This window comes from Echinococcus granulosus (assembly GCF_000524195.1).
Source record: "Echinococcus granulosus chromosome Unknown EG_S00015, whole genome shotgun sequence".
Classification (NCBI taxonomy): domain Eukaryota; kingdom Metazoa; phylum Platyhelminthes; class Cestoda; order Cyclophyllidea; family Taeniidae; genus Echinococcus; species Echinococcus granulosus.
Window position 1 is genome coordinate 843,626 of NW_020170395.1, and position 26,811 is coordinate 870,436.

General features: G+C 41.1%; 2 protein-coding genes across 2 annotated transcripts; both read right to left on the reverse strand. All coding sequences in view use genetic code 11, as the record gives it.

Annotated features, from left to right (window-relative positions):
• Positions 1 to 240: 240 nt before the first annotated feature.
• On the reverse strand, positions 241 to 16,027 carry EGR_03089 (Pleckstriny domain-containing family G member; the record flags this gene model as incomplete). The annotated part of the gene is made up of 13 exons (XM_024492338.1): positions 241 to 840; positions 1,276 to 1,394; positions 1,572 to 1,704; positions 3,752 to 4,015; positions 4,090 to 4,242; positions 4,479 to 4,589; positions 5,245 to 5,670; positions 8,498 to 8,596; positions 8,672 to 8,854; positions 9,013 to 9,072; positions 9,166 to 9,245; positions 10,770 to 11,017; positions 15,960 to 16,027. 13 exons carry the CDS (start codon positions 16,025 to 16,027, stop codon positions 241 to 243), a joined length of 2,544 nt encoding a protein of 847 aa, XP_024353264.1.
• Positions 16,028 to 16,093: 66 nt separating this feature from the next.
• On the reverse strand, positions 16,094 to 19,879 carry EGR_03090 (hypothetical protein; the record flags this gene model as incomplete). Its single annotated transcript, XM_024492339.1, has 4 exons — positions 16,094 to 16,198; positions 16,557 to 16,609; positions 18,090 to 18,274; positions 19,758 to 19,879. The coding sequence occupies 4 exons, from the start codon at positions 19,877 to 19,879 to the stop codon at positions 16,094 to 16,096; spliced, it is 465 nt and encodes a 154-aa protein (XP_024353265.1).
• Positions 19,880 to 26,811: the final 6,932 nt, after the last annotated feature.

Below are 26,811 nucleotides of genomic sequence, written 5' to 3' on the forward strand. Positions count from 1 at the left end.
TTTGAAAAGTAACAAACATCTAACAAAAAGATGCGCATGCTGCCTTGCACTCTCGCCAATGACCAAAAACAAGAATTTACCTGAAAAACTGAAGAAATTTTGCAAGAGAAGCAGGAAAAGGAAGGGGGGAACTGGAAGTGAAATTTATAACACCAGTGTGTGTGCGTGTGTCCTCACACGCTAAAAAAGGCTGACAAAGAGAAAGGTAATAATAAAACCTTTGCCTTCGCCGCCTCTGCATCAGTGTGTCATTCGCTTGTCAGTGGAGTCTGTCTTCACTAGTTCGGTACTGCCACGCTTCATCATCCTTCGTGGGGGGCGTCTGACCTTGGAGGCGACGGCGGTGGGGGGAGAGGATCTTATGGAGCCTAGTGACTCTTCCGACATCGATGTCGTGGCGGTATTCGTGGTATTGCTAGTGGATGAGGAGAAGGCAGAAGAATCTGAGGCACTACTAGCGCTCTTGGAGACCGAAGCGCTACTACCATTCTTCATTCGCTCTAGTAGAGTGGTCTCGCTCTCGGATATTGCTCTGGAAGGGAGAATCGGCCGTTTGGAGGAACAGAGGGTAGAACCGTCCACCAGTTGCTGCGGGCGTCCTATCACACCATTAGAGTTGGCAAAAGATTCAAGGAAGGGGCGGCGGGAAACCTCGCCGCAACGTTTTATGCCGCGGTTGGTGATGTAGGAGTGGCATTCGTAGGAGGTTAGGCGGTTATAATCATATTTGCGTGGAGGCAGACCGCCCAGTGAAGGCCCTGTGTTGGAGTGACATTGCCAGAAACCGCTGAGGACGTCTTGATTCACTGGGTTTGGCTGCTGCATTGCGACCATTTTGGCCTGCAATGAGAAGAGGAGAGGACTCTTACATGACTCATTTCTTTATTTTTACTATCCACTACCTGAGACAAATGAATTCACGTTTCCTCCTTTGTCTCCTACTATGAATGTTTGTTAATCTAACAATAAACAGAGATGGTTTGTCGAAAGAGAGTAAGTGAACTCTGTGCGATTGAACATGAAAGCTTGTTTTTAGTAGCTCCATATTGCATATGGCTACCGATCTAAATGAGTGAGGTTAGAGAGTCTTACATGCCAACTACATCTCTTAAGTAGTCAGCACGAAACATGACGTCCGACTCTGAGTGAACTCACTAAATTTTAGCATACAAAAGTAGGTAACAGATTTTGCCCAACTGTGATGCAAATAAGCAATTAGAACTAGCCTTGTTAGTACGGACACAGAGAATCTTATTGCCTCCAGAGATATCTCACCTTTTGCTGCTGAACTTCGTAAATCCAACCCTTGAGGTCCTTCCCATCACTCGAAAATAGGTAGGCGTCCACGACCAAACCGAGATCGTTAGTTACGATTCCAGCAAACGAGTTCGGATCTGAGAAGGTCAAACAAGGGACAAGGATTTCATTCATTAAAGTCCTAGTACATTTGGCTGCAGTAAATTTAAAATGACTTGCGACAAAACATAAAGGATTAATTGAGCTCACTCGCTCGTTCCATTTTACCATTCGCTTTTTCTCAGCAACGTTCAACAAAATTACGTTACCCTTACCATCCCATTTATTTTGGATTGTCAGGTTGTTAAGAAGGATGGGAGGTCGGTGGACGTAGATGCGTCTCCTTACGACAGAGTGCTTGCAAATGAGGATCATGTCGGAGAGTAGCATGCAGAGAGCATTGGAGATCTGTGGTACCAAAAAAAATACTTGACCATCCACCTCCGATACACACGCTTTACGGGGTGGATGGAATATTCCAGTCACCTATGCAAACCTTTGCTAACCCTGAATGCATTTACTAAAAGCAGTATTTTGATGAAAGCCCTGGACTACATTGATTTCTTAAAACACATTTTTCGATGTTACTTTAGCAGAGGAAAGTAGTTCAATATGTTATCAGCTGTAGTTCTGAAAGAATTTTTAACAAACACTGCACAAAGTGATGAGACGGGGGTTGAAATAGGCCTCCAGAGCAATTCTCAAAGTTTAAAATAATGGAAAAAAAAGCGAATGTAAGACATACAGATTAAAATTTTTATCTGAAATATTCACTGAGCTACTTATCAAAGTTTCGATATAAAAAATGTTCAATTAATAATTTGACACTTGCAATTCAGTTGCCTCTGGACTTCTTCGCTGTTGAAGTGATACTGGTTCGCCATTGCGATAAAGCGGTTTCGTATTTTACTCGTGTTCTCATATAATACTTTAGTGGTTTGTTTGACTCTCGGTTTCGACAATAGGGTAACTTGGAACCGCCGCTTTTATACCTCCACCAGGCGGTCTGACCTCCGGGCCATTTCAGTAGCCCCCAAACCCTTCAATACGTCTATAATGCATATTCTGCCCTAGCATTATGTTTTCTCTCGTCTTCAGGGAAGTCTCAAGGCGCTACACTAGTGACATCGAAATGCGGACTTAATCCTAAAGGACAACTATTCCCAATTCTACTAATAAGTGATAAACCTTCACGGGGCAGAAGTGCATATGCTGTGGATGGGATAATACTACGATCCCTAGAAGAAGGTCTGAAAATGACGTTGACCTTCGGCAACCACTCCGGACTCGTGGTCTACAGGAATGCCATTTACAACTGAATCTACACTAGCTAAGAAACATTTGGAAAAGTTCGTTACGGAACTTGTCTACTGTACCTGTGTGGAACTATCAATTAAGTGAACACGCGATGCCTCCCACCTATCTACTAGCTGGATAGAACCCAGATGGGTAAGGGTTGGGAAGCATTGAAGAGAGAACAAAGTAGTACGGTGGAATAGATGCGAGACCTTATCCAAACGGAACTATGTTGAACACCGCCCTTTATTATATGACTTTCCTTTTATGTCAGTGTTCCTACCACTAGCGATGGGTATGCGTGATGGCCACCACATCCCCCCTTCCTCCAATATAGTTCTTAAACAGGCCGAAACTCCAGATCCAGTAGAATTAGTAAGAGGGATCAGTGAGATAGTCAGATATCCTGTCGGTTTCGCGCAAATTCGGTGACTGGCACCGCTGGCTTGTGAGTGGTTTGTCGCGGCACTGATTATGTTATGACGGCTGACGCAGGAGATTGATCAAGAAAGGCGCCGGCAACGACACTTAAAAGGGGAGGGGGCTGTGTGATGCTTTAATCGGTTCCGGTAACAGGCCGCTTAGAGCCTCTGCTGTTGTACCTTTATCGGACGGCCTGGCATCTGGCTATGCCAGTAGCCTCCTTCCCTTCTGTACGTCGATAATACATATTCTGCCCGAGTGTTGTGTCTTCTTTCGTTTTCAGGGCTGTCGAAGGGCGCTAAACTTACATTAACTACCAAAAACCTACCACCTTCACGTTTATCAAAAACGTAGTAAAAATAAGTTTTATGATGACAAAAAAAATAAGTTACGGATCAATGGCCGATAAAATGCCGTACCAGTGATCATCATATCCCGTCCTTAAGCCTCTCGAAACATCTTGGGACTTCACTAGCGATCTTATGATGTAATCCGTTGAACATTTAATTCTTCATTCCTCGAAAATATTCCTATCAGGTTTCATATTTGAAATAAATTGATTGAAACAATTTATTTCAATAAAAGTAGAGAAAAGAGTAGTATCCGAAACCACTCAATTTTTGAGTCCAATTTACTGGCCGATGACCCTCCCTTTGACGGGTGTCTAAGTTAATTATACGTTCTCGTGATGCAAAGGTATTCATCACTTATTCTCGGTAGCAAAGCTTCTGCTTACTTTTCCTCCTGTATACTTGACCTTGGCCTGGACTTCGGCGATTGGTTTTCGTGTGCGCAACCGTCCGTTAATCCTCATTGGCTGACGCAGAATGGACCTAATATCCGCCGATCCCGCGGGTAACTCCATATTGAGTTCAGATCGGATAGAATCGGTGGTGGTGTATTTGTGGATTCGCTGGATGAATTCGTTAAGTTTTGTCCTAGATTCCTCCTTGGGCTGATTGACATCAACCTCCTTCACAAAATCTTCCACTGCTTCTAGCTGAGTGTAGTAGATATTCATTTCGTAATTCACTTTATTTTATTCCTCAAAGGACTAAATTCCACAACGCTTACCATTTCCGTCAGGTCTGAGGTTTCATATTCATCAGTGGTAGTTTCCTTAATTCGTCGAATGAGAATGCCATATCGGGTTAGCCTCTGGAAGGGTTGTGCCAGCAAACCGCTCAAGCTTTCTCTGGAGTTCAGGGGATTGTTGGATCTTGTCCACTAACAAACCGGGTGAAATAGCTAGTAGTGATGGAGTTTTTAGTTAACTGAGGATGTCTGCCAGTTTTGTAATCACGGATTAACTGAGGACGTTGTTTTGATTATGGAATTCACACTGAATTAATGCATGTCAACTTAATCATTCCATAAAACACTTTGTAACGAAGTTTTCACACAGATTTGAAAAATTAAATGTGCATCGGATTTGACCTTTTCTAAAAAAACACTCAACACACCCTGTGGTAGATGGAAAAGAACTTGTTGTTTTCATCCAAGTATTTGATATTGGAAATGAGGGTACCGTAGGTCTCCAGAAAATTGATGTAGGGATGGAAGTAGCTTGCAAACTGAAAATAAAACACTGAAAATTACTACAGTTTGAAAAAGTCTAGGGAACAAAACAGAATCTCCAAAAAATGTATCCGCGTAGAAATTACGTTTCACATTCTACCATTTGCTGGCTAAATGTCATCGCTGTGGATGGCTGATAATGCAAACGCGCCCAACAAGAGGCTCATTATAATCCCATTCAACATCGCTCCTTAAAAGTACTTCATATTATGTGTTTTGCTAAATAATTTACTTTTGAATATACTCACCATAGAACATTACCCATCCTTAATGAAAAAAGGAGCATGATATTCTGCAGCCGAAACCAAAGTTAAAATAAGAAGCTTTCTCTCACAGATGGAGTATCAGCTAGCTACCACCTCTTTCGTCTAGCGACCAAAGTAGTAGAATAACCAAGTAGTGTCAGGTGCTACGCAATGGAGCGTTATTTCATCTTCTGCCAGTTTGTTTTTTGCTCTCTACGCGGCCATAACGCTACTGGGATAGAGCTAAGGTAGTCTCATCTAAACTACTCTCTCGACCCTTCCGTGCCCTAATAATAAAGATGCTTCGGCGGGGATGAGTAGGGCACTAGAGTTCTACCATAGTGCTTTGCGATTCCATTTGTTTATTAATAGTGGGGAACGAGAGGATGCAAAGGGTCATACTAACCTGAGAGAAGGCCTTTGCCATGCTTCGAATGCAAAATTTCACATCAATCGCGCTTTCATTGGTGATCCCCGGCTCGAAGCAGTCGGTCCAAAACTGATGATTCACCTTATATATAGTGCCGATATTTCCAAAGACGTCTTCAAACGGGGGGGCTGTGAAACCAGGAAAATCATACAGGGAAAGGGTGCTGAGGTTGCTGAGGGAGGAGGTGCAAGAGGTGAGGTCATGGCTCCCACGACCGCGAAACCGTCGATGCATATGAGATCCAGCGGTGCTGGCAGTGGGAGTGCTGGGACCCAGCTCAGTGGGAACAATGGGATCCATGGAGGGTACCATACTTAATCGATTGAGGGAACCACTGCGGGAGGCGTAATCATGAGACCCGGTGGTGGATTTTGTCAGGTCAAGGTAAACGGCGATGTGAACCTATTGCAGCAAATAGAACAGTTGATTGATGAATACTCTCAAAATTCAATGCAATTTAGGAATATCTTCATTATTTAATCTATACGTGCTCATATTGAAGTCAGTAGCAATATAAAGTTGAGCAAAAAAGCAGTTCATATATTTAGCTCCAAATGAATTTCGGGTCATCGGTAAACACTTTTGCTTGACGAACTGTTGGAAATAGCAATTTAGGTTCAGTGGATGAAGTGGTGGAGTGGGGCTGCACCTGCTTTAGTTGTGTACTTGACTACGTAGGACTTTTGAGTTGCACGTGATTTGGTCCACACACCGTCGGGTTGGCGCCTGATCGTTCATTTTGCCTTACCAATTATCTTTACACTCCTTCCAGGATGGCGTTACGGAGTCAGTGGGAAGTAGCTCAGGAATAGCCATAGTCCATTCCAAACATGGTACTAATTGGCATTCATCAATAAGAAATCGGTCAATGATGAGCTATCCGGGTCTTCACAACCAATTGACCGATATAATTTGAGAATTCCTAAGTTCACAAACGTTTTGTTAGGTTGGATTTATGTGTTTCAACCGACAAATGACAGAAAATCCTAAGATTTTAACTCTTAGTGAAATCAGGTGACTGCCTTGTAGGAATCTGGCGCTAAGGGACCAAGAATAACTAGTGAAGTGACTATCTGACCTCCTGCGTATTTTGAATGTGATGTTAGAGCGGGGGCTAGATGAACCCCTTTTTAGCTAGAATTTGTGTCAATGGGTGAAAATCAGTGCTATCGTTTTGTGAATAAGTAAAGTAGCTCTCTGCCTCATTGTTAGCGTTCACTTGGGATGTTGTGTTGGATGACAAAAGCCGGAACGGTATCTTGCGTGTGACAATATTGAAGGTGTTTCGAGCAAGAACACACGCACACCCATAAAAGGGTGGTCGATAGTGGGAAGGTAGTGCACAAGTAGTTGCGCACTAGCAATGGCAACCGAACCGAAGTAAGGCACTTCTTTGCGTGACGTTGGATTCGTGCCACCTACCCCAACGAGGGAAAGCAATGCGCCAAACATGAGAGGTTGTACAGTGGTGACAGAAAGTTTAATGTATTTAGTGGTTGCTAAAGTTACCGAGATCGTGATATGTCACCGTTAACTCTTGTAACGAGCATAGCCTCGTGAGCTCTGCGTCATGTTTGGAGTTCGAAAAAACCTTAAAGAGAACTGTAGGAAATGGTAAACGGTATGTTAGACTCGGATAGCTGGTGCCTCTCTAGGTTGGGCAAACATGTTAAGGCCCATGCAGGTGACCGCAGCTCTTCAAATAATTCGTCATTTAAGCCGACTTTTCTTGGAGAAGAGATCGGTCTACGAATCGGATTTGCTGTAAAACATCGTCGAATGAAATCCAACGATACAGTTCGCCAGAGGTAGACCCACTGAAATCTAAGATGTGCATAATTATCATGGAATTTAGAGAACCTCTAATGTAATGGCCATTCCTTCCATGATATTCTTCTTCATTTCAATGTGGATTTCACTTCACTTGAATACTATCGGAGTACGTAATGCCGGCAAGTAATTGCTTTAGGTGGTGAGTACATAGCTTTAAACACACTGGAGGCTATGACATTGATTAGCTTTTGTTTCAACTATGACGCAATATTGTTGCTTTAATGTTACAGCTGGTAAGGTCACCACCTCGGTGTCATGATAGCTGTGTTTGTGCCTATGCCATCCTGGGTCAGTAACAAACCATCTTTTAGAGCGACACGTCTCAATGCACCATCTCATTGCATCATCTACTACTTTTCCTGCAGAGTTTTTTAAAAAAAGGGGTCTTCCCTCTCCTCAGCCCTCTCCTGCAACCGAAGAAATAAGACCCAAGGAAAGTTCGGCCCACTGAACGATTACAAAAAGTAGGCAACTTAGTTTCCAAGAGAAAAAGGAGACGAAAAATTCAGTCAATTACCAACATATTTGTAGTGATAAGTTAAGATTCATGCTTCTGGAATGGTTTTAACAACCCTAACCACCTTGGGAAATCAAGAACTTTGCTCGAATGATCACATGATCGGACTGCAAAACTAGCCTGTAACTAACAATGTTATCGCTCAAAGGTGTATCTGCCTAGACTTCAGTTATACCGTCCAAAAGCGGGACTTATTATTGTTAAAATGATACGTAAACAATTAGGCAGTTGAAATTCGGTTGTTACAATTGTGAGAAACAAATTCCAAACAGTGGTAACACACATTCGCAATGTGAAAGGAAAACACAAACAGTCGGGGATATCGGCCTAAGGAGGTGCGTCTTAATGTCGCTTAGTCAGGATGCCATGCTGTGGTCTGATGTCGCCTTGCAGCCTCACCAAAGTAAGATGTAGGCATTTGATTCCCTGCTTGTGATTCACAAATGTACAAATCTGCGTGTGTATGTGTGTGCCGTGCTCTGATTAGGCCGTTTAGCCACACTCCACTTTCACACTCAAACACTCCGTCTCGCATTAACCTAAGCAGCATGTTTGAGAGCCATGCAAACCCAGGCCAGAGGTTTGCATTTTTCATGTGATTCCAAAGCTCCTCTCTCTCTCATCCATTGCATTGTGTGCCATATCGGCAGCCTCGTGAGAGTTAGGCAATTAAACAAGAGTCGGTTTTCTTCCACATTTACTAAATTTCTAAATCACTTTTTCTCTAATAAGAGGTACCTTTGGTCCCCTAAGTGGGAGCCAGCTTAGAAAAGGCTTTGGCGAATAAAAAACGGGTGGTTTAGGCACCTACGAGGAGGGTTTAAATAAAGCACTAAAACGAGCATTTAGAGGGAGTTCTTGAGGCAGACTGAGACTCACATCTATCAGCATCTCTAGGGTTTTTATGTAACAGGCTTCGGTATAGAGGAGCTCCATTACGGCGGATAGCTGCAAGTCCTTGGCTTTCTTACTCAAATCCTATAAAATAACAGAAAAATGTCAAATAAGAACCACAATAATATTCAAAATTAGATTGTAACTTAGGGCAGTTACGTTAGGATTTACAACAGTGTCCTGATTTTCTTCCACCGTAAGCTGGTTCCACATTTTCTCAATGACCGAGAAATCATGACGTTGCAGGTTCTGTGGAAAAACTGCCAGCAGATTTTGTGGAATTTTTGGTAGATTCCCTTTTTCAAAGTCTTTCAAGCGATTCTGTAGTCTATCCGTTTGCACCTAAAACACAACAGAGGAGAGGTTCGCCCTCGAAATAAGAATAGACAGAAGGTAAATTGAAGGAGGGATAATTAAGGGGATGTTCTAATGAAAGGATGGTTGACTGAACAAAATAATAATGATGATGTTAGGATGACATGACAGTGGATGCGACCTACCATCAACGAGCCTATCTGATCATAGGAGCGCTCACGTCGACGTATATACGTCGGAGGTCTCTGCCACAAATTATTTCGACTATGTGATTATTCGTACGACACGGGGGTGAAAAAATGAATATTTACGAGTGTCGGCATTTCTTTTAAGCTTACTGTAGCCTGAGGATTGCACGCCGCGTTGATATCAGGAGTAGAGCGAGCGAGCATCTGTCCCGTTTGCCATCGAATAGAGGCTAAAATTGAAATATTACGAGGTAGGTAAAACCACAAAAATCAAGCAATGGCAAACATTCAAGGGACGGATTTTTATGCTCCTCTCATACTTGATTCTCGTCTTTGTGAATCAGATGGGAGGCAAGCATTTGGATAAATTCTCACATGTGTCAGCACAGTGTTAGGTTCCATAAAGAATTGAACTCCAATAGACCTAAGCTTGTCCGTCTTTCGTTGTAGGAACTTCCAGTGAATAGGACAATTTCTTGTGAAATGGGCACAATTTCATGCACTTGATCTGGGTGGGGTTTAAACTAAGATTTGTTGCTTTTTATTTCTACAGGAAGGTTTGGTGGATGGACAGACAGACGGATGGATAGACAGGCAGATCGACAGATAAGCCCATCTAGGAATGGACGGAGGGATGGGCGGATGACCGGATGGTTCTATCTGCTTATAAAACAGATGCTGCACTCCGTGTCAAAATGGTGTTATTGCTATTGCTAAATTTGACTCAAAGTAAGCAATTTTCCTTGATAATAGTGGAATTCATACATGGTGTGTCGAATACGGCATATTCTTCAAAAGCACCTTCGAAGTAAGTTTTCTGGCACACACCAACATCGTCATTGACTAAGGCTTGACTTTTTTCCACCCACCTCTGCGTCGAAAGATTTCCCTTAAGCCCACTTCTCTCTTAAACAAATTCGCCCTAAATTTTAACAAGTTAATCACGTTGCATCCAGCTTACAACTGATTAAGCCAGCAGGCATGCATTATTGATGAAACACACTTTAGATGGAATTCTTGGAAGAAATATAATGGTAAAAGAAGTCGAACTATTCAAACTTGCAATTGAAGTGCTTTTAAATTTCTAACTGGGCTGGTGGTGAGCCGGTCGCAAAATTATCTCCAAAAGATGGCATTATTGAAGGCGTATGAAAGGGACGCAAGCTGAGTCACGTCTAATTTGTGCGTCTTGGAGTGAAATAGGATTTTAAAGTGGCAATCTGAATCCCCCTGCAAAAATCAATAAAATTAAATGCAACTCCATGAAGATCTCGGACTAGACAACAATGAAGTTTTGTCAGCATTTCTGATTTAAATTGTGCTTATTGAAGCCTAAACAAAATTTGATAAAGCGTTGAAGATTGGTGCAAAATTTAACGAAAAGTGGTACAACCGTAAAATGAACAACACGAAAGTTTCCTTAAATCCCAATTTCACAGCCCCTAAATCTACCATAAAGTTACCTCCAAATGCTGGAACATTTACCGTATTTTGGAGAACTCATGAAAAATGTGATGAAACTTCATATCAGCAATCATCATATAAAGTTAGTTATTCCATTTTATTGCCATTTCTGACAGAAATGATGGTAAGTTAACCACTGACTTCTCTCAAATGTAAACAGATCCGAGCCTAAATTGATAGGATTTTCTTTCGCAAATTAAAAAAAAACCTTACCGCAATTGCGTCTAGGTTGTCTAGGCGTAAAGTCAAACATTTAGGAAGTAGAAATTTGCCTTTGTACTTTTACTTACCCTTAGAAGGGAAAACCTGTTCAGGATATGCGCCATTGTAAATGGACCTCCTCTCAGGGGTGATCAGTTCAGAGCCTTTCGAACGATATCGAATACATGACGAGTGAAATCCTGTGGGAGAGTGGGGAGGTTCAGAGGAGCTAGGGCAAGCGTTAGCACCTCCAGGCGCCATTTTCGTCTCTGAGTCGTAATCCCTTGACATCTGCGGAGGAATCGCCTTTCTGCTCGCTAGTATTGTCTTACCAAAACTGTTAAAAATGAAATAGACACTTGTCGTTGTGGTTTTAGCCAATCATTTTGCTAAATAAATCACCATTTGTCAAAGACCCGATTTTCAATAAATCCAAAATTCTTCAAAAGAACTTGAAAATGGCTTTCAGTTACCCCTACCCTATCGGCTACTATGCGGGAATGGTCAAAGGAGAAGGAGTCACTCCCACCCACAATCACGTGTAAATGGATTACTCAAGTTTTTAATGCCCATAAAGGGAAAGGTGATACTCTACTGGACGCATTTCTTTGCATAAAAATCATTCTATATCCTTATACAAAAAATACTAAAAGTGGGTAAAAAAGGAAGTAAGTCTATAGCAGAAAAAGGAACCGAGGGGGAAACTTCATCTCAAATCTTGAAACTCACAAACAGGAAACAAAATCCTAGCCACTGACTCGCCCATGTGTTGCTATGACTGCTCTTCAAGCGAGCCCAATTTCCGTACCGAGTAAGGTGGTGTGAGTACAACTTACGGTGTGCGTGTGCGTGTGTGAGCGCCAATGCGAATGCGTGTAGGTGCGTGCGTGCATGCGTGCACTAGCCGATTAGATTCTGAGAGGAGCATCAGACCTCACTCCTATACCGCTGCATAAGGCAATCGCGCACTGCTGTGGAGGCAGAAACAGATCACTGGGCCTACTGAGGAGGCCACGACTTCAGGGCTCTACACTACAAAACTTTCTCAAGATGTTTTTGCTTTCAAATAAGGCACCGTACGATGGTTTTAAAAAAACGAAACATTAAGCTGGTGAAGATTGACACTGATTCTTAATTATACACCCGTAGAAGGACCAGTGCTCTCTTCCTTGCTGTAGGTGAAAATATTACAGCGTGAAAGGGTTTCGAATTATTAAGGATTTCTTAAAGATATTGATGGCTATTAATGAGTGAAACCTTTTAATATGAAAAGTGACATGGGAAACGTTAAGTGGTGGAATTTTCGAATGCTAAATGAACTTTAATTCATGCAACTCCACTTTGCGTCGGTGGTGCACATTGCGTTAGAGGGCACACCAAACTATTGGTAACATAGTGGTTGTTGTTAATTTACTTAGCTGAAGCCCATCAGCACGCATCTCCTTATCCGAATAGTTATGGTAAACCTCTAGGTAAAACGTTTGTTTTCTGTTTTCAGAGCCATTGCCTTCTCAATGCTAAAGGCTTATTACAATGAGTCACACTCCCACAGTCTTGCCTTAAAGTAGTTTCTCGCAGACCCTTTTGATGTCAAGGTCAAATGTAACAGAGCATTAAGCGCATTGAGTCAAGTCAGACAAATATTTACGTCTGCTTACAATGGCAACAGTACTCTTATGGAATTTTTAAACACACATTGTTGATATTTTGGTTAATGCCTTCTTGACATTAAGGGAAAAGTTCGTCGGCACCGATCTACTGCATTCCCATTGAAAAACTGCAATACATTCTAAATCGTGTAAATGTATCCGAGCAGCTTTGCAACACCGACGATTTTTTAAATCCGACTTTGCTACTTAGCTCTAATTTGGTAAAGTGCCCACGAAACGAGGGCACGAACCATGCTAAAGCTACTAGCTCACTTATTGCTAAAAGATGTCACAACTCTGTTCGATGTATTAAAGAAAGTAAGCGTGAGGTTCGCCTGAAATCGCACTCCGCAATACAAACTCAGGTGCAAATTGTGGTGGATACGATAATTGGTCGATTACGCCACCGCTTGCAGCCCTAAAGCCGCTAGGCAATTCTCAAGGTCGCGACAGAGGGCACTTTAGTCAGTTAAAAACATGCCAACAAGGAGGTGGAGGGGAGGGGGGGAGTGAAGAAGCGAAGTGAAACAGTGGTTATCGTCCACTTATAAAATTTTTTTTCGTGCAATTGTGCACCAAAGTTCAATAGACGCGGCAAGTGAGCATTTGTTTAAAAGTTTTGAATGGAATTTAAGGCGTTAATTGGCCAATTGCGACACATGAAAACTTTACAACACCTCCAACGGAGGTAAAGACACATTGCCACAAGATTAACTGTTATTTCAAGAGTGCTGAAAATGTACAATGTTAAATAGTCCAGTTTGTACTCGATAGGGTTCAGCAGAGCTAATTTATTGAAGAAGTGTCCTTCAGTCAAATATGCACCGTACATAGTTCCTTCTTGTCAATCTAACTTCAGTAGCCCTTCACTGTAGTTGCCAAAGTGCTTTAAAAGCTAAGCACCTACAGAAGGCTAAATGCTCATGTAAGGCTACATTATAAAGATTCGGGCGAGCGTACGATCTATTTCTAACTTCGCGGGATCTAATAGGTCAGTGGGTTACTACGACTAATTCCAGATTAGCCTCTAATTTAGTAAAAGCCATTCAGTCAGTTCGCTTAAAAACAATGCTGATGAATTTGGAAGCGGAAAAGTGACTTGATACAAGTACCATCTTGAGCCTGCTTCATTGATAGGATCTCGAAGTGAAACCACAACTTCTTTGTTTTTAAAAGTCCTGCTGTAATTGGTTGGTTGTTTCCTTAACTTTCAGTTTTAGTAATGGACCACTTACGAGCTCCACGGCTGCGCCCCTGCTGGGCGGCCTGGCCTATAAGACATGCCAGTAGCCTCAAAACCCTACTGTATGCCGGCGTTGCATACTATGTCCGAGTAACATGTCTTCTTTCGTCTTCAGGGAAATCTCGAGGCACCTATGGAATACGTTTAGCTCAAAGGGATGAATTAGTTTGGGAAGGAAAGACACGAAATCAAGGTGATTGATGTTGCGTCAGAGCGGCAGTAAAACGTCTAAAGCTAAGATGATCAAGTCGTCTCTGGGGCGTTTAACTGTCGCACTTTTTCTTCATGTTCAAATTCAGTACATTCGGCCTAAATGCAACATATCTACCTAAGGTTGGGTCAGAAATCCTCACAGAGGTTCCATTCTCGGTTTCTCTCAACAATTTTTAACACAGCGCGAATGAGCATACATCCATCAAAGAATGGCCATAGTTTCAACCATAAAGTAAGATCAAATAAAATTTCGATTCAGCATAGACTGCAGGACATGTTCTCACAGTATCTCGGTGTGTGATCATTTAGACTTGGTGAGAAATCAGAAATCTAATGATCAAATTATGTAGGACCATTTCTGCATTGCATCCCTTTTACCAATAAACTTTCAAACCTGTGGAATTGTCAAACGCACCGAAGTTTTGTTAGGTAATGGAATTTTACAGCGGTGCAGTCAAAGAAGGCAAAAACCCAAAACAATTATGCTAAGAGCTGGTAGTGCACCCTACCTCAGTCTGCATTTAAAAAAACACTTTCAAAAGTTTGACAGGCGTAGCCATTTAACAGCTCCCACGATTAGAGATCAGGAGATTGTGCAAAATATATTTTTCTTTAATGACCCACTTAAAAGGATTGGTTTTCTCCAACATCCTAACCTTGTACTCATTTAACTTATATTTCAAGAACTGGGCCTACGGAGAGAGAGAGCAGAATTTCAATCTAAAGCGAAAGATTCGACTAACTTTCTGCGCTTAATTGTCGGAATAAGATCATTCCCATTCACTTAAAAGGGAAAAAATCGTAGCTCCTCGAGACTTCTTTAAAGGCGAAAGAAGACATCATATCCAGGTAGAATATGTATTGCTGACCTACAGTAGGTGTTTGGGGGCTACTGGTGCAGCCCAGAGGACGGGTTGCCCCGCGGAGGTACAATGGCAGAGCTCCAGGTGACCCGGTACCAAAACCGAGAAGTAAACAAAAAGTTAACTTATTACAGAAATAGAAACAGTGAAACAGGTAAACAATATAATTATCTCATTAATTGACACTTCGTTCTAACGAATTTATGACCCTACAATTTGCTAAATCTCTTCAGTATTTAAACCCGTACTAGCCTAACAGATTCCAATGGCAAAAAATCGAATTATAGGTTGCCATGCGAACATGTGCAATGCTCACCCTACGTCAGAACGGCAGAAAAGAACAAAATTGAGCACCACTCTACGAAAAAAAATGCAGTATGGCTGGATGTATGCAAGACTGGTAACGAATTATGCAATAACACTAATCCATTAATGCTACCTAAGGGGGCGTGGTGCTATTCAATGAATAAAAGTTTTACAGCGTCTGTATAGTGCAAGTTATGCAAATTAAAGGGGCTTCTTTCCTAAAATGCATACAAACTCCCATCCCAGCTTCCAGGCTTTCTTCACGATAGGACTTCAATCCTCTGGAAATGTACAAGACATCTCGATTCACAATGATGAGCTAAACAAACCAGTAGCCATTTCAAAAGCCAATTTGGGTGCAATTTTTGTTGGATAACATGTTTGGACCATAATTAAACTAGCCAAACAATTAGTTTTACTTTACCTCTCTTCAGATTCCAATTTGCATTTAAAAATGATGGTTTGTCATTTAAAATTCACCCAATGGTCTGTTAAGCTGCAGAATGAAAACGGCATCAGTTTCTAGTATGGCTTCCGATACAAAAAAATATAAGCATGCGATATGTGGTTCTCGTAGGTTAATCAGTGTTCTTTCATTTTCTTAAGGATTACCTGAAACATTTTCCTTCAAAACCAAACACTTCAAGTGAGATTGTGCACTTTGCAGCCAACTTTGTTTTCTCCCAAAAAATCACATTTTTAGAATCACATGGAGAAATGGCTGTTTTAAATCACAAGGAGAGAGTAAACGCAAGATTTCGAGGCCACAACTTAGGTGCATTCACTCCATGTTTGGCTTTTATCGATTTATCGATTCATCTATCGACAGGTTTCAGCAGTCGGTTGATTAGGTGCGTATTAGAGTGGTTCGAAGGAGGGTTCTTAAATGAGAAGTTATTTTGCCTTGAAATCACTTTACACCTTAAAAACCAAAAACGTATAATTTGAAGAATAACACAAAGGCAGAGCAGAAAATGAGGACTACTTTGAAGGAAAAAAACTCACTCTAAACGAGAAGGGCGAGCCGACGACCTGATGACGGGTCCTGCGGAGCTGTCTCTCGATATCGTCATCTTTAAAAGAAAGAAATAGAATTTTATTGTAGGTATACATCATGGGAAAAACGTATATACTTGATCTTAGAAATCACCTTCCACTATAATCATTTCATCCCACTTATTTGGGGTGCACTTGTACACATTAAAGTTGGTTAAATCAGTTAAATTTACCTTGGTTTTAATAAACTATCGAAATAGATAAAAATAGAGCCCAGAAAGGTATCATTACTTCTGGATTTCAACAGGTTTAGTCGACTACATCACTAATGCCATGTTAACTACGAATTAATAACTTAAAACAGTCTGGGACATCCAGGAATAGAGTCAAAAATAGCCTTAAGAAAATGCCAACTACGACCGCTTCGAGAGTACTCTGGAGATGACCAGGCTGTGTGAGCTTGGTTCTACTGTTTGCTATTCTGCGGTTGTCGCTTTATTCCCATGCCCGTTTTCGAAAGGTTTAGTAACTCAAATTAGTTTTTAAAACCTTTTTTATTTTACCCGTAGCTCACAACCAAATCTTGATGTTCGTAAATCCACTTACAACTTCAAAATAAAGAGCAATAAAAGATAAGATTGCCTTAAAAAGTAAAATTCCTGTAAGCATATTGTGTTTAAAATGGTCACTTTAACCTCAAGCTCAAGGTTGTCCCTAACTCCTACCTTTTGCGTATAATTATGGTTCATGGAAATGAGCAGCTGTTTTTGGAACCATCCCATTGAAAATATGTAATTCAAACAGCACTTAAAATGCAAACCAGAAGCCTCTGTGTCATTATCTATTTAGTGTACTGATTGAAAGTAATTGTTGACGTTGCAGGACCACAGCCATGACTCTAAATACTAGTGGAGTTTGAAATAGGCTTCCTTCCGGTATTTATCTGGTGAGTAATTTAACTACTTACTTTTCTATTTGCCCCTGTTAAATGCGTTTTTCTTTCGAATACATTCTCTAAACATCCATCTACCTGCGCCTAGTGCATTCATCCATCTGCCCAACCAATTCTAGCGACGGGTACCAATTTATGGATTCATTACTCTCGATAGTCCTTTGTATTTAAGTACTGCCTGGGCTTATTTAGACCGTTATTGGGGGACTGTGGCCACAATTTTCTTTAAAAAGTGGGGGGATTCGGAAACCCACTTTTATAATGCATAAAATCGTAACATTGCCATTTAAGCTTCAAGTTAACGAAACCTAAGTGTTTAAATAAGTATAGTCCAAAGTGCCTTGTTTTTAATTTTTAAATGCCATTGGTTTATTGGCCCTATGGGCAACTTACTACTGCTCAAAGTATTTTTTAACAATGCAAATTTAGGTACGATTCTTGTCTGTGAGTTTTGGTCACAAATTTTAAGCACCCTATTCTTCAGCCACTTCAAAATTTACAATTAAAGCTCATAAAATACTTTACTTCATACTACTTAAGTGATTTGAAATAAGATCTATCAAACCGTTTCTACTGCTTTTGGTTGTGATGATATCGCTCAAGAACTTTTAGGTTATTTGGTTTGGAGCTAGATGTAGGCGGTGACTACTTGTTCAAGCTAACAGATAAAGGCTCGTTGCCTACTTCGAATGCATATCTAATGATTGAGCACTCATTGCCCTCCAAATGGCAGTAGAGTAGTAAAATACTCAAGAAATTAGAGGAAGAAGTCTTACAGCCGAGGGGGAATTGCGACGGTCGGCTCCTGAATTGTGACGAAACGATGATGGCGATGGAAGCAACGATAAATCCTCCTGATCAAATGGCGAAGTTCTAAATAAATACACACAGGCAAATGAATAAAATTTGGGGTACTTTTGTTGAGATCTAGCAAATCAGTTAGCCCTTATTGGGAAGGCAATCTAGTTAATTTTTTTCCCTGAAAATCATTTTTTGCTTTGCATAGTTAATGTTTGTATCAATTGATGCACCTCTCAATGGTTGCCTGCATTACCACTGAGGAGTGTTCACGTAGCAAAGATATAGGTTGACATAAGTCAATCTCAATCTTGCCACTTCTAGTTGAAAAATTAATTGCCGACTCGCCTAGTAAATACCAGTTTTCTAATGCAAAACAGTGGCACTACGGCACTTTGTGATCACCAAGTCACATATCCATTTTTTTAAACATAACGATTTCAGTAAGGAAGTATAAATAACATGTTTTCCATCAGAAAAGTGTAACTTTGCAACATTAACTTGATTTAGGCAACTTCCAGCAAGATTTGCCAGCACCGAACTGAAATCCTTCGGCAGAACTGGCAATACAAAGCTAGAATATTCAAATTAAGAGGAGTCAAGTCCTGTGAAAACACATCTTGCAGGATAAACTGCTTCACACAACCATTTCATCTACAAGAAAGTCCTACCGGAATTTCCGAAATCGGGGCTCACTGTATCCAATACCCTTGAACAGAGCACCAAGGTGGGGTCGTCGTCTGCGTGAGTACGTCCACATAAACGCCACTACGATGAGAGAATGACCACTCGAGTTTTGCATAACCGCACAACTACGCAGCTCAGACAGAGGCCAAAACGCTAAAAACACACGCCATTCAAGCTATGCTAGACCGACCGCACCCATCGCTCACTGTGATCTTTTGAACTATATCGAAGGGGAATACTTGTAGGCGAATACAAACAAGAATAATGCACTTCCGGGACCGCAGACATCAACTTCTGACATTTCGCTGCATTAGTAACTAAGGGAGAAGCCTGACCTTCCCTTCTTGATTGCCACAGAAATCCAGGCAGTGTTGGTGGTAAATTTATAATAAGCTTGCAACTCCAGTGATCAACAAATGATTTGGAAAAGGTCAGCTATTTTCTTTGTCTTTTGATCCGAAAATTAGAAGTCCTGAAAGAGAGTCTCTTAATGAATGGGTTGTTTGTATCACGTAACCTTTAGCATGCGGTGCATCTTGTAGGGGGAGGATGGGAAAAAGACAATTCCCTTGTAACGCTCACACGATAAACAGTGCGGAACTACCCTTACCTCCTTACTATTTGTCAAAAATAATCCGCGAATTTGATCGGGCCATTAATCCTTTTGCCTACTAATAATTAATCTCAAAAATCGGATTCTGATCTCTTTCGTATTTCAATTTTTATAACAGAAGGTGGATGTTTATTGACTCACACTTCAGTCATCTCCTGCGAGGCCATTCTAGGTCGACTATCAGCGATTTCATAGAGGCGAGATCTGTGGCTAGAGCGGCTTGCTCTCCCGCTGTCATATCCGGGACCAGAAGGGATTCTCCCTAATCGGGCATGTTGAGGATGGTTGGAGTGGACATTGGTAGGGGTCTTGCCATCTTTGTCCTGAGGACTAGACGAGGATGATTGACTTAGGCAATGCCACTGGCGCTTGAGATTTGAAGCAACCAGCAAGTGTGGGGAGGCAGGTCTTGAATTGCCAAAGGGAGTTTGTGCAGGCATCGCAGTGCTGAATTTTGCCATTTTGTCTGACAATGCTCCTGTGTGCGTTTGTGGAAAGAACCTCGAATAGTTGTGAAAGGCAAGTAGTGAAGTGAAAAGCGAAGGCGGTGAGGAGACACTAAGTGAAGCTCCAAGGTTGTCACTTATTGGCGCAAATCGTTGTTATATGCACACACGCACGCGTGCACAAACCATACAGGAGAAGGAGGCCTTATTGCTGAAAGAGATGGAGCATTCACTCGCTTGTTGAACTCAACCACCCACGCAAATGTGGAGGCGGGGTTATAGAGGGGCACTCTGGCGCACTTTTGCCTCACTTTCTATCGCTTAGTGAGCGATCTACCCATTGACCTCCATAGCACAAAGGTATTTTAAATTCCAGTGAAAATCCTGACCTAGTTCTAAGATGTTCGATTAATCTGCCTAATACAGGAGACATGAAAGTACCTTTTTTCAAGCACTTTTAGGATACTGTTAATTATAAAAGAAACTCTACGTCGATCGCTGGTACTAGGTGGCGATAGATTCCCATCCATTGGGTGAAATTAAAGTAATAAACGGTCAGTTGTAGCATTCAACTTCAGTGCTTGTTCCAAAGATATTCTCTCAGATGACGGTACTACCATTGCCTAACCTAATGTCATTTCATGAGTTTTGACAAGGAATTCCATAGTTGTTAATCTCAGAAGACGAGGCGGGAAGTGTATACTGACTACAATTGATGATCACAGTGGCCTCGTAGTTACCCGTCAATTTGAAGGTGTTCTTGCCAAAGGAGAGTTTATGGCATCTTTAAATACACAAAGTTCATGTTATAGAAAAAGTGTGAAAGATCTCTTTCATTACAATAGTACAGGTTCGTAGTCAAGTTGTTGTTGGTCAGTTGGGGGGGGGGGGGGGAAGTTGGCTCAGCAAGCCTCCCTGTGTGTAGAGAAGCCTTAATTGTTGATTAAATGGACATCAACTGTACATCGACATACATTGAACAGTCGCACATGCCATGGTGAATGCAAATGCAGCGGTGGATTTGTGTTTAACACAGTGAATGCTGCATCTTATACTCGGATCGCGCAACACTCATAGGCTCCAACGCATTCACTCCCTCTCCCACTCTAGCTAAGGTTTGGGGTAAGTAGATACCGGGACGAGAGAGCGCAGCCTACTGCATTCACAGACTAGCGGGTGTATGTGACTCGAAGTGGGATCGGATAGAGACATTGTGGAATAATAATGAGGCGCTTTTTGGGTGGCATTATGAATTCGGCTACTCTTTGGAATCTCTTTGTTTCTGTCGGCTATATAATATGGCCAACCGGCTAGAATGCGACGAATGGCTAACATATAACCGGTGTCAGCAGTAATCAAAGGTACGTAAAGTGTCGAATGACTTTTAACACCAAACAGGATTGACACCCAATGGCAGACAGTAACCACTGATGATGGTGACAATGGAATATTGCTGTGCTTGTGGGAGGTTATGCATACCAAATCTTGAATGCATAGATATGGGTTTACATTTAATACTTTGTAGTTTCCTCAATTTAAAATCACATTAACTGATGAGTGGTTAAACTGCTGTGAAATTGGTCTTTAACGTAAAGCGGTGCAATGATTTTGCCTCACCTTTCTCATGAAATAGCATTACTCTTCGTGTCCGTCTCCTGGCCAATCATTAGGGAGGTCGAAATATTGGGGTCCTGGGGTCAGAGTAATTTCCTGACACTTTTTATATTGCGAAATCTAACTTAGCAGCCCTAAGAGGCATGTATGCAGAAAAGGGTGGGAGAAGCGTTTCAAGATTTGGGAGTATTTTACTAAAGGAAAACTTGAAATCTGAGTTTGATGCCTCGGATTTAGTTTCTTGGGCTCACATTCCATATTATGGAATGACTGGATAGCCACTACACACCTCGAGGTCGGTTTCATAACCTTAACTTGGATTTATTTTTCTGAGGGCTTTTTCGCTTCATAAATATCTTTTCCAGGTAAAACTTTGTGCATGGCATCTAAATGTCTTTAGGGTAATATTTGAGCCCGCTTTAAGGTTTAGGACAGGAAAAATGCTTATTTTTGAATACTATAGAAATTCACCACACTTGGTTTAAATTCACCCTTTAATAACATGAAAACACTACTATTGTAACCTTTCTAGTAAGGATTGCATTTTTATGATTCCGAATAGTAAAAAAACGAGTTAATCTTGTACATTTCTATTATGAAAGCAATCGCGGATCCCACAGGCATTTACCTGCTTGACTAAAAGGATGTTGAGCCAGTTTCAGTAAAGAGAAGTCTAGAATTGGAACGTTCAATCTGGGTTTACGCCAACGTGATTAAGGTGATTGGTAAGTGGTTATTATTCCATCTATATGCTAGAACTTTGCAGGAACTTCTCAACATCATCTGCACCAAGTTCAAATATTTTCTTAGAAATGAAGAGTGATTACGCAATGTGGGTGGCGAAAGCATTCCCTCCGAATTGAGAAAAGTGACAATGACAAAACGACATTTCTTCCTACCTCACCTCACGATCCGGTCCTTAGGGGTCTCGTGCAATTCGATCTTCACGCCTGCCGTGTAGAATTTTACCTATATCATCTGGGCTACTAATCTTCCGAAGTTTCCCCGTGTTAATGCTATTACTTACATCCAGACTCGCGTATGCCCCAACATCCTCGAAGGTAACTTAAATGGCCGCAAGCAACTACTTCAACAGGCTCATACCTGTTGATAACAGATTTTCAACAACTGTCTAAATCATGAAAAAAAAACTTATGAGTGTCTTCTAGTGGAGGGGTTGAGTTAAATACTGAGAAGTAATGTGGTAGTTGAGTGCTTTGGTAGATCCCACCTATTTCGGTTAGTAAACAATGTCGAGAGCCTGAAACAAACTGAATTGGGGTCAAACAATTCCACCATTAAGTAGACCCAAGGATGTTAGAGCCCCACATCCGCATACCGCCGCCTCTTTCGCGACCCACCACAGAGGCGTCGAGTCGGCGTTGATCAGCGCTTAAGTTCTTGACACAGAGTAAAGTACCTTTGTCAGTTTGTAGGCAGAGAATGGCATCGGCATGTTTCCACTTGAACAACTTGGCGCCATTTATCTCAAGGTGTATCAGTACCACTTGCCGTGACGAATTTAATCTACGCGCAGCGGATCCAAGAGACCACTTAAAGCTGCACATCAGATCGAAATCGAGCACTTTGATTGGTCATCCATATTTGGAACGAGTGTAGGGGCTTTCCTGCACCATCAACCGTCAGCACGTCAAGTTGATGTGGTTGCGGCCTCTACGAGTAGTCACGATGTAAGTGATCAAGGGGTAAACAGACAATTAGGGGGCCTTTAATTTGAGCGCCAAATTGTCACTAGACCTGGTGTACAAAGCTTCCCTTCAGGCATATGCCCTACTACTATTCAGCGTCATTTATAAAATTGACATTTAAGCACCAGCAATCTCTTAGAATGTGGAGTTTGTTTAGGGGCAACCAGTACCCCCGCATTAACACCCCAGTTTGAATTTCATCTTGTGCAAGGCAAGTTTTATGGGCTAGTAACGCCACTCATTGGCACAAAACAAACTTCCCCACTGTTTTAGCAGTCCTGCATTAAAAAAACTTTTCTTCTTTTATTGATAGCACAACTGTGTATTCCCATTCCAAATTCTCATCTTTTATCCGTCGATGTGAAAATCGGTTTTATGAGACCCACCAGCTAATTATTTGTGATTTATATTCCCTGGATTTTTAGATAACAATTGCATTTTGGGCTACATGAAGCTTTTGATTTTGATTACCATTAAAGGTAATAAAAACAGGAATCTCCACCGTTTTTTTAAGACAAGAATATCTACCTTAGAAGTTGTGTTTTACTTCTACCTTCAAGGAGGAACCGACGTGTTTTTGGACATGGTATTTACCAATGAAGTCCAGAGAAAAATTACATCAAATAGTAATCTTTTGGATGACATCGTGAACCAGGCTGCAGTTTGCATTCTGGCGACAATTTTTTAGAAAGGTTTCAAGTAGCCGACACACTTGTATGGCGTTTTGATACCGGTTCTCTCGCTCCCTAGACCCACTTATTTCAACATTCCTTCGAAACATTTGGCGAAAGCTGACGGCGTGAAAAGACCTCGGGCTAAAGACTACGCCCTGTTTGGCAAAACAGCGCCAAGCCACAAAGCCTCGTGACGCCTCTCGGAAGTTAGTCGAATTTGCAAGTTAAAAAAGGCTAGCTAATCAAGGTGACCCACCTCTGCTATCCACCAAATAGTAAGTGATTAGGTGACTAATCAAAATATCTTCGGGTAAGGATTATTGCGAATCTACAGCCATGCTATTCTACACCAATATTACAAAAAAATATAAAGGATTTTTAGTTCTAGCTTTGTTACTAGTTTCCTAGCATTAAAATATCGCGCTATATCGATGTTTGGATCACTGCTTATAATTAGTCCTTTTCTACACAAAAAGATATCTACTTTGCTTCATTTATGTAGGTTCCGTATAACATGGGTCTGAACTTACATGTGCCTATAAGTTGAAGACCAAATTTGGGTTAATTAAAAAGCTAGGCCTTTTTCAATTCCTGTAGTTGCGTGAGTGCACTAAATGACATTTCATGTCTAACAAATTGCATTGCAACTTCAAATCTTTGTGTAAAATCTACTCACAAAATACATAATTGCTAACCCTATTCTAAAACTAGTTCAAATGACTGAACATTCTTTCCCTAAAACATCCATTCGTACTCCATCCTTGCATCAATACCCAATCCTGACAATTCGAATTGTTCTTGATGCTCCGACTAATGTTGGTGTCCCCTATTCTTCCATTTTGGTGTAAATTTTTCCCACAAAATGTTGCTTTGTAGTTGGTCGCAAAAAAAGGTTCCATGAGAAATGAGGATCCGTTCCTGTTGCCATGGCTAGCGGATTCTAACTGCTCTTTCTACCACCATGTGTGCACTGCATGCATTTATGTTTTTTGAATAGGATTACATAAACGTTTTTCCCATGTGCTTAGTAATACTTAAAATACTAAAATAGAGTCATGAACACAGCAGTGACCCGGTGTGATTATGGTGGTATCTGGGACATTCGGGTTATGTTTATGCCAATGCAATAAAATCACTGCCGCAAGGCGTGTTTGTGATCTTGCAGTACGCGTCTGCGGACGGTCTACCGGTCTCACAGTACGAATTTTCGTTGAACAGGGACACTTTAGTGATCATTAAGAAACAAACTTACTCCCGCTTGCATGCCTAAGCGCTTACCACTAAGGCGAATTACGTCCTTTATTGATCGGGTGATTAATCGATTGCAGGTGACTCATTTGGTAGATACACTAGGACGAACGACAGCGACATTAATAAATGATCAATAATTAGTATTGATTTATCGATCTAGCGTTGCATTTATTGCACTCGTAATTGGGAAGGGTTAGTTTTTCTTCAACACCCAGCAGTGCGATTTTGAGAAAAATACTCAACAAACATTTAAAGAAGCTGCCCAAATTTTTCAATGAGAAAACAAGATTTTAGTGTTTGTAAAGAACAAAAATAAAACCTTAAATTAACTTTGTGGACCTTTAAAAAGGAACACCAGACTTGAGGTTAATGGCTCTGATCAGGGTGATTCTCATGAAAAAGCAAAAAATGAATCATTAAAAACTGATGCCTACGGGTAGCTCAAACATTGAGGGATGCCAATCTGCATTCAAATTTTTGGGGTGTGTATTCAGGTATTTGGCAAGAGTACTTATCCGGTGTTGAAGGAGGGGCTGAGGTAAAAACCTGAATAGCATCGGTGAACAGTGCGGGCGTAGCTATTTCAATCTACGTGGACTTGAGTAGTGACGGAAAGATTATGTGCTGGTTATAAGGTCTTTGCTTTCCTCTTTATGGGCACTGTAAAAAGGTAGGTTTTAAAACACTTCCATGAAGGCTTGAACGTCTTTGACTTAAAAACGTGAAAGATAGTGCTTTCTCAACCCCAATGGGAATCCTCCTCTTTTTTGAATCATGTTTTTATCTTTGCATGTGAATTCCGGAACAAAAAACGTGCAACCCTATCCAAACTGAAAACCCATCAGAAATTAATGTTCGAATTATACCATGTCAGTAGCCCTTAGCCCTTCTGTACATCGACAATGCATATTCTGCTCGGGTATTATGTCCTTTTTCGTCTTCAAGGCAATCTAAGGGCGGTGCAACGGTACAGTAATGAAAATGAATAGCATTTCTGCATAATTCGTTGTCGATATTTCCAGTGTGGTAACACGAAAAATGTACATTTTTTTAAAATCATTATCCGACCTACATACATCACTTTGAGCCTCTTGGGAGGAAAACTAAGTCATGCCTCATCGAGGGCAGTAAAAGAATTCAAGAAAAAGAGATTAGATATTTGGCACCGGAGACTAGGTCTCGAGAAACACTCCGTCAACCTAATGATGATAATCTCAGATTTGGTGTTCTATTTATTTATTTTCTTTGAGTATCAATGACAGAAGGAGGATAAAAACAAGACATCACCCAGAGTACTGAGTGAAAGTAGAGGATAAAAAGGGAAAGCTCTTACTTACAAAATGGGCAAATGACTATAAAATACGTATCAGCTGCATGCAAAATATTACTGGAAAAGTCTTTCATGCATTCGATTATGACTAACACATATATGGTAGATTTTAATAATTAGGTTGAATTTTCCATAAGAGCTTGATGCGAAAATTTATCAGCGCTTTCAACATACCCAGTGTAAATTGTAGCAGTCGTTTGTTGTTTGTGCAATTTATTGGGTGATTTTTCCAACACTTTGTAACAACTTTACTTTTACCGGTTTCGGTATGAATTCAAGAGGGCATGTTACGGTGTTTGATACATACCCCTGATCCAACTTCTGGCTGCTCTATATTCACGCATGGCCACACCCACCGTTAAGAAGTAAACCACAAACAGTATTGGATATGCACAAATTAAAAAGCACTCGCATTACAGATAAATTGTGTAGGACAAAAGCAGCAGAATCTGGCATGTTTAACATCGCAAACTCTTGATCTTCCGCCTAACGGTTTATTACGACTTCGAGAAAGACTCAGGATGCCAAAATGGTAGTGACGGCAAGCAATCCCTATCCAAAGGCAAACTCCTCATTTCCATAGTTAATGATCTAGTTTTGGCTAGAAAACTACTAAGGGGAAGGTTGAAAAAGGCATGCATCCCTGCTAATTTTCTCAATCTTGTATTCTGCAATAAGCTTATCAATAACATGGGCGACGCTAAAGTTAAACTATTTAAAAAGTTTGTTGTGGAGTTTTATACGGTGCCTAGAGGAAGATGTTAAATGCATGAGTAAGCTACAACAC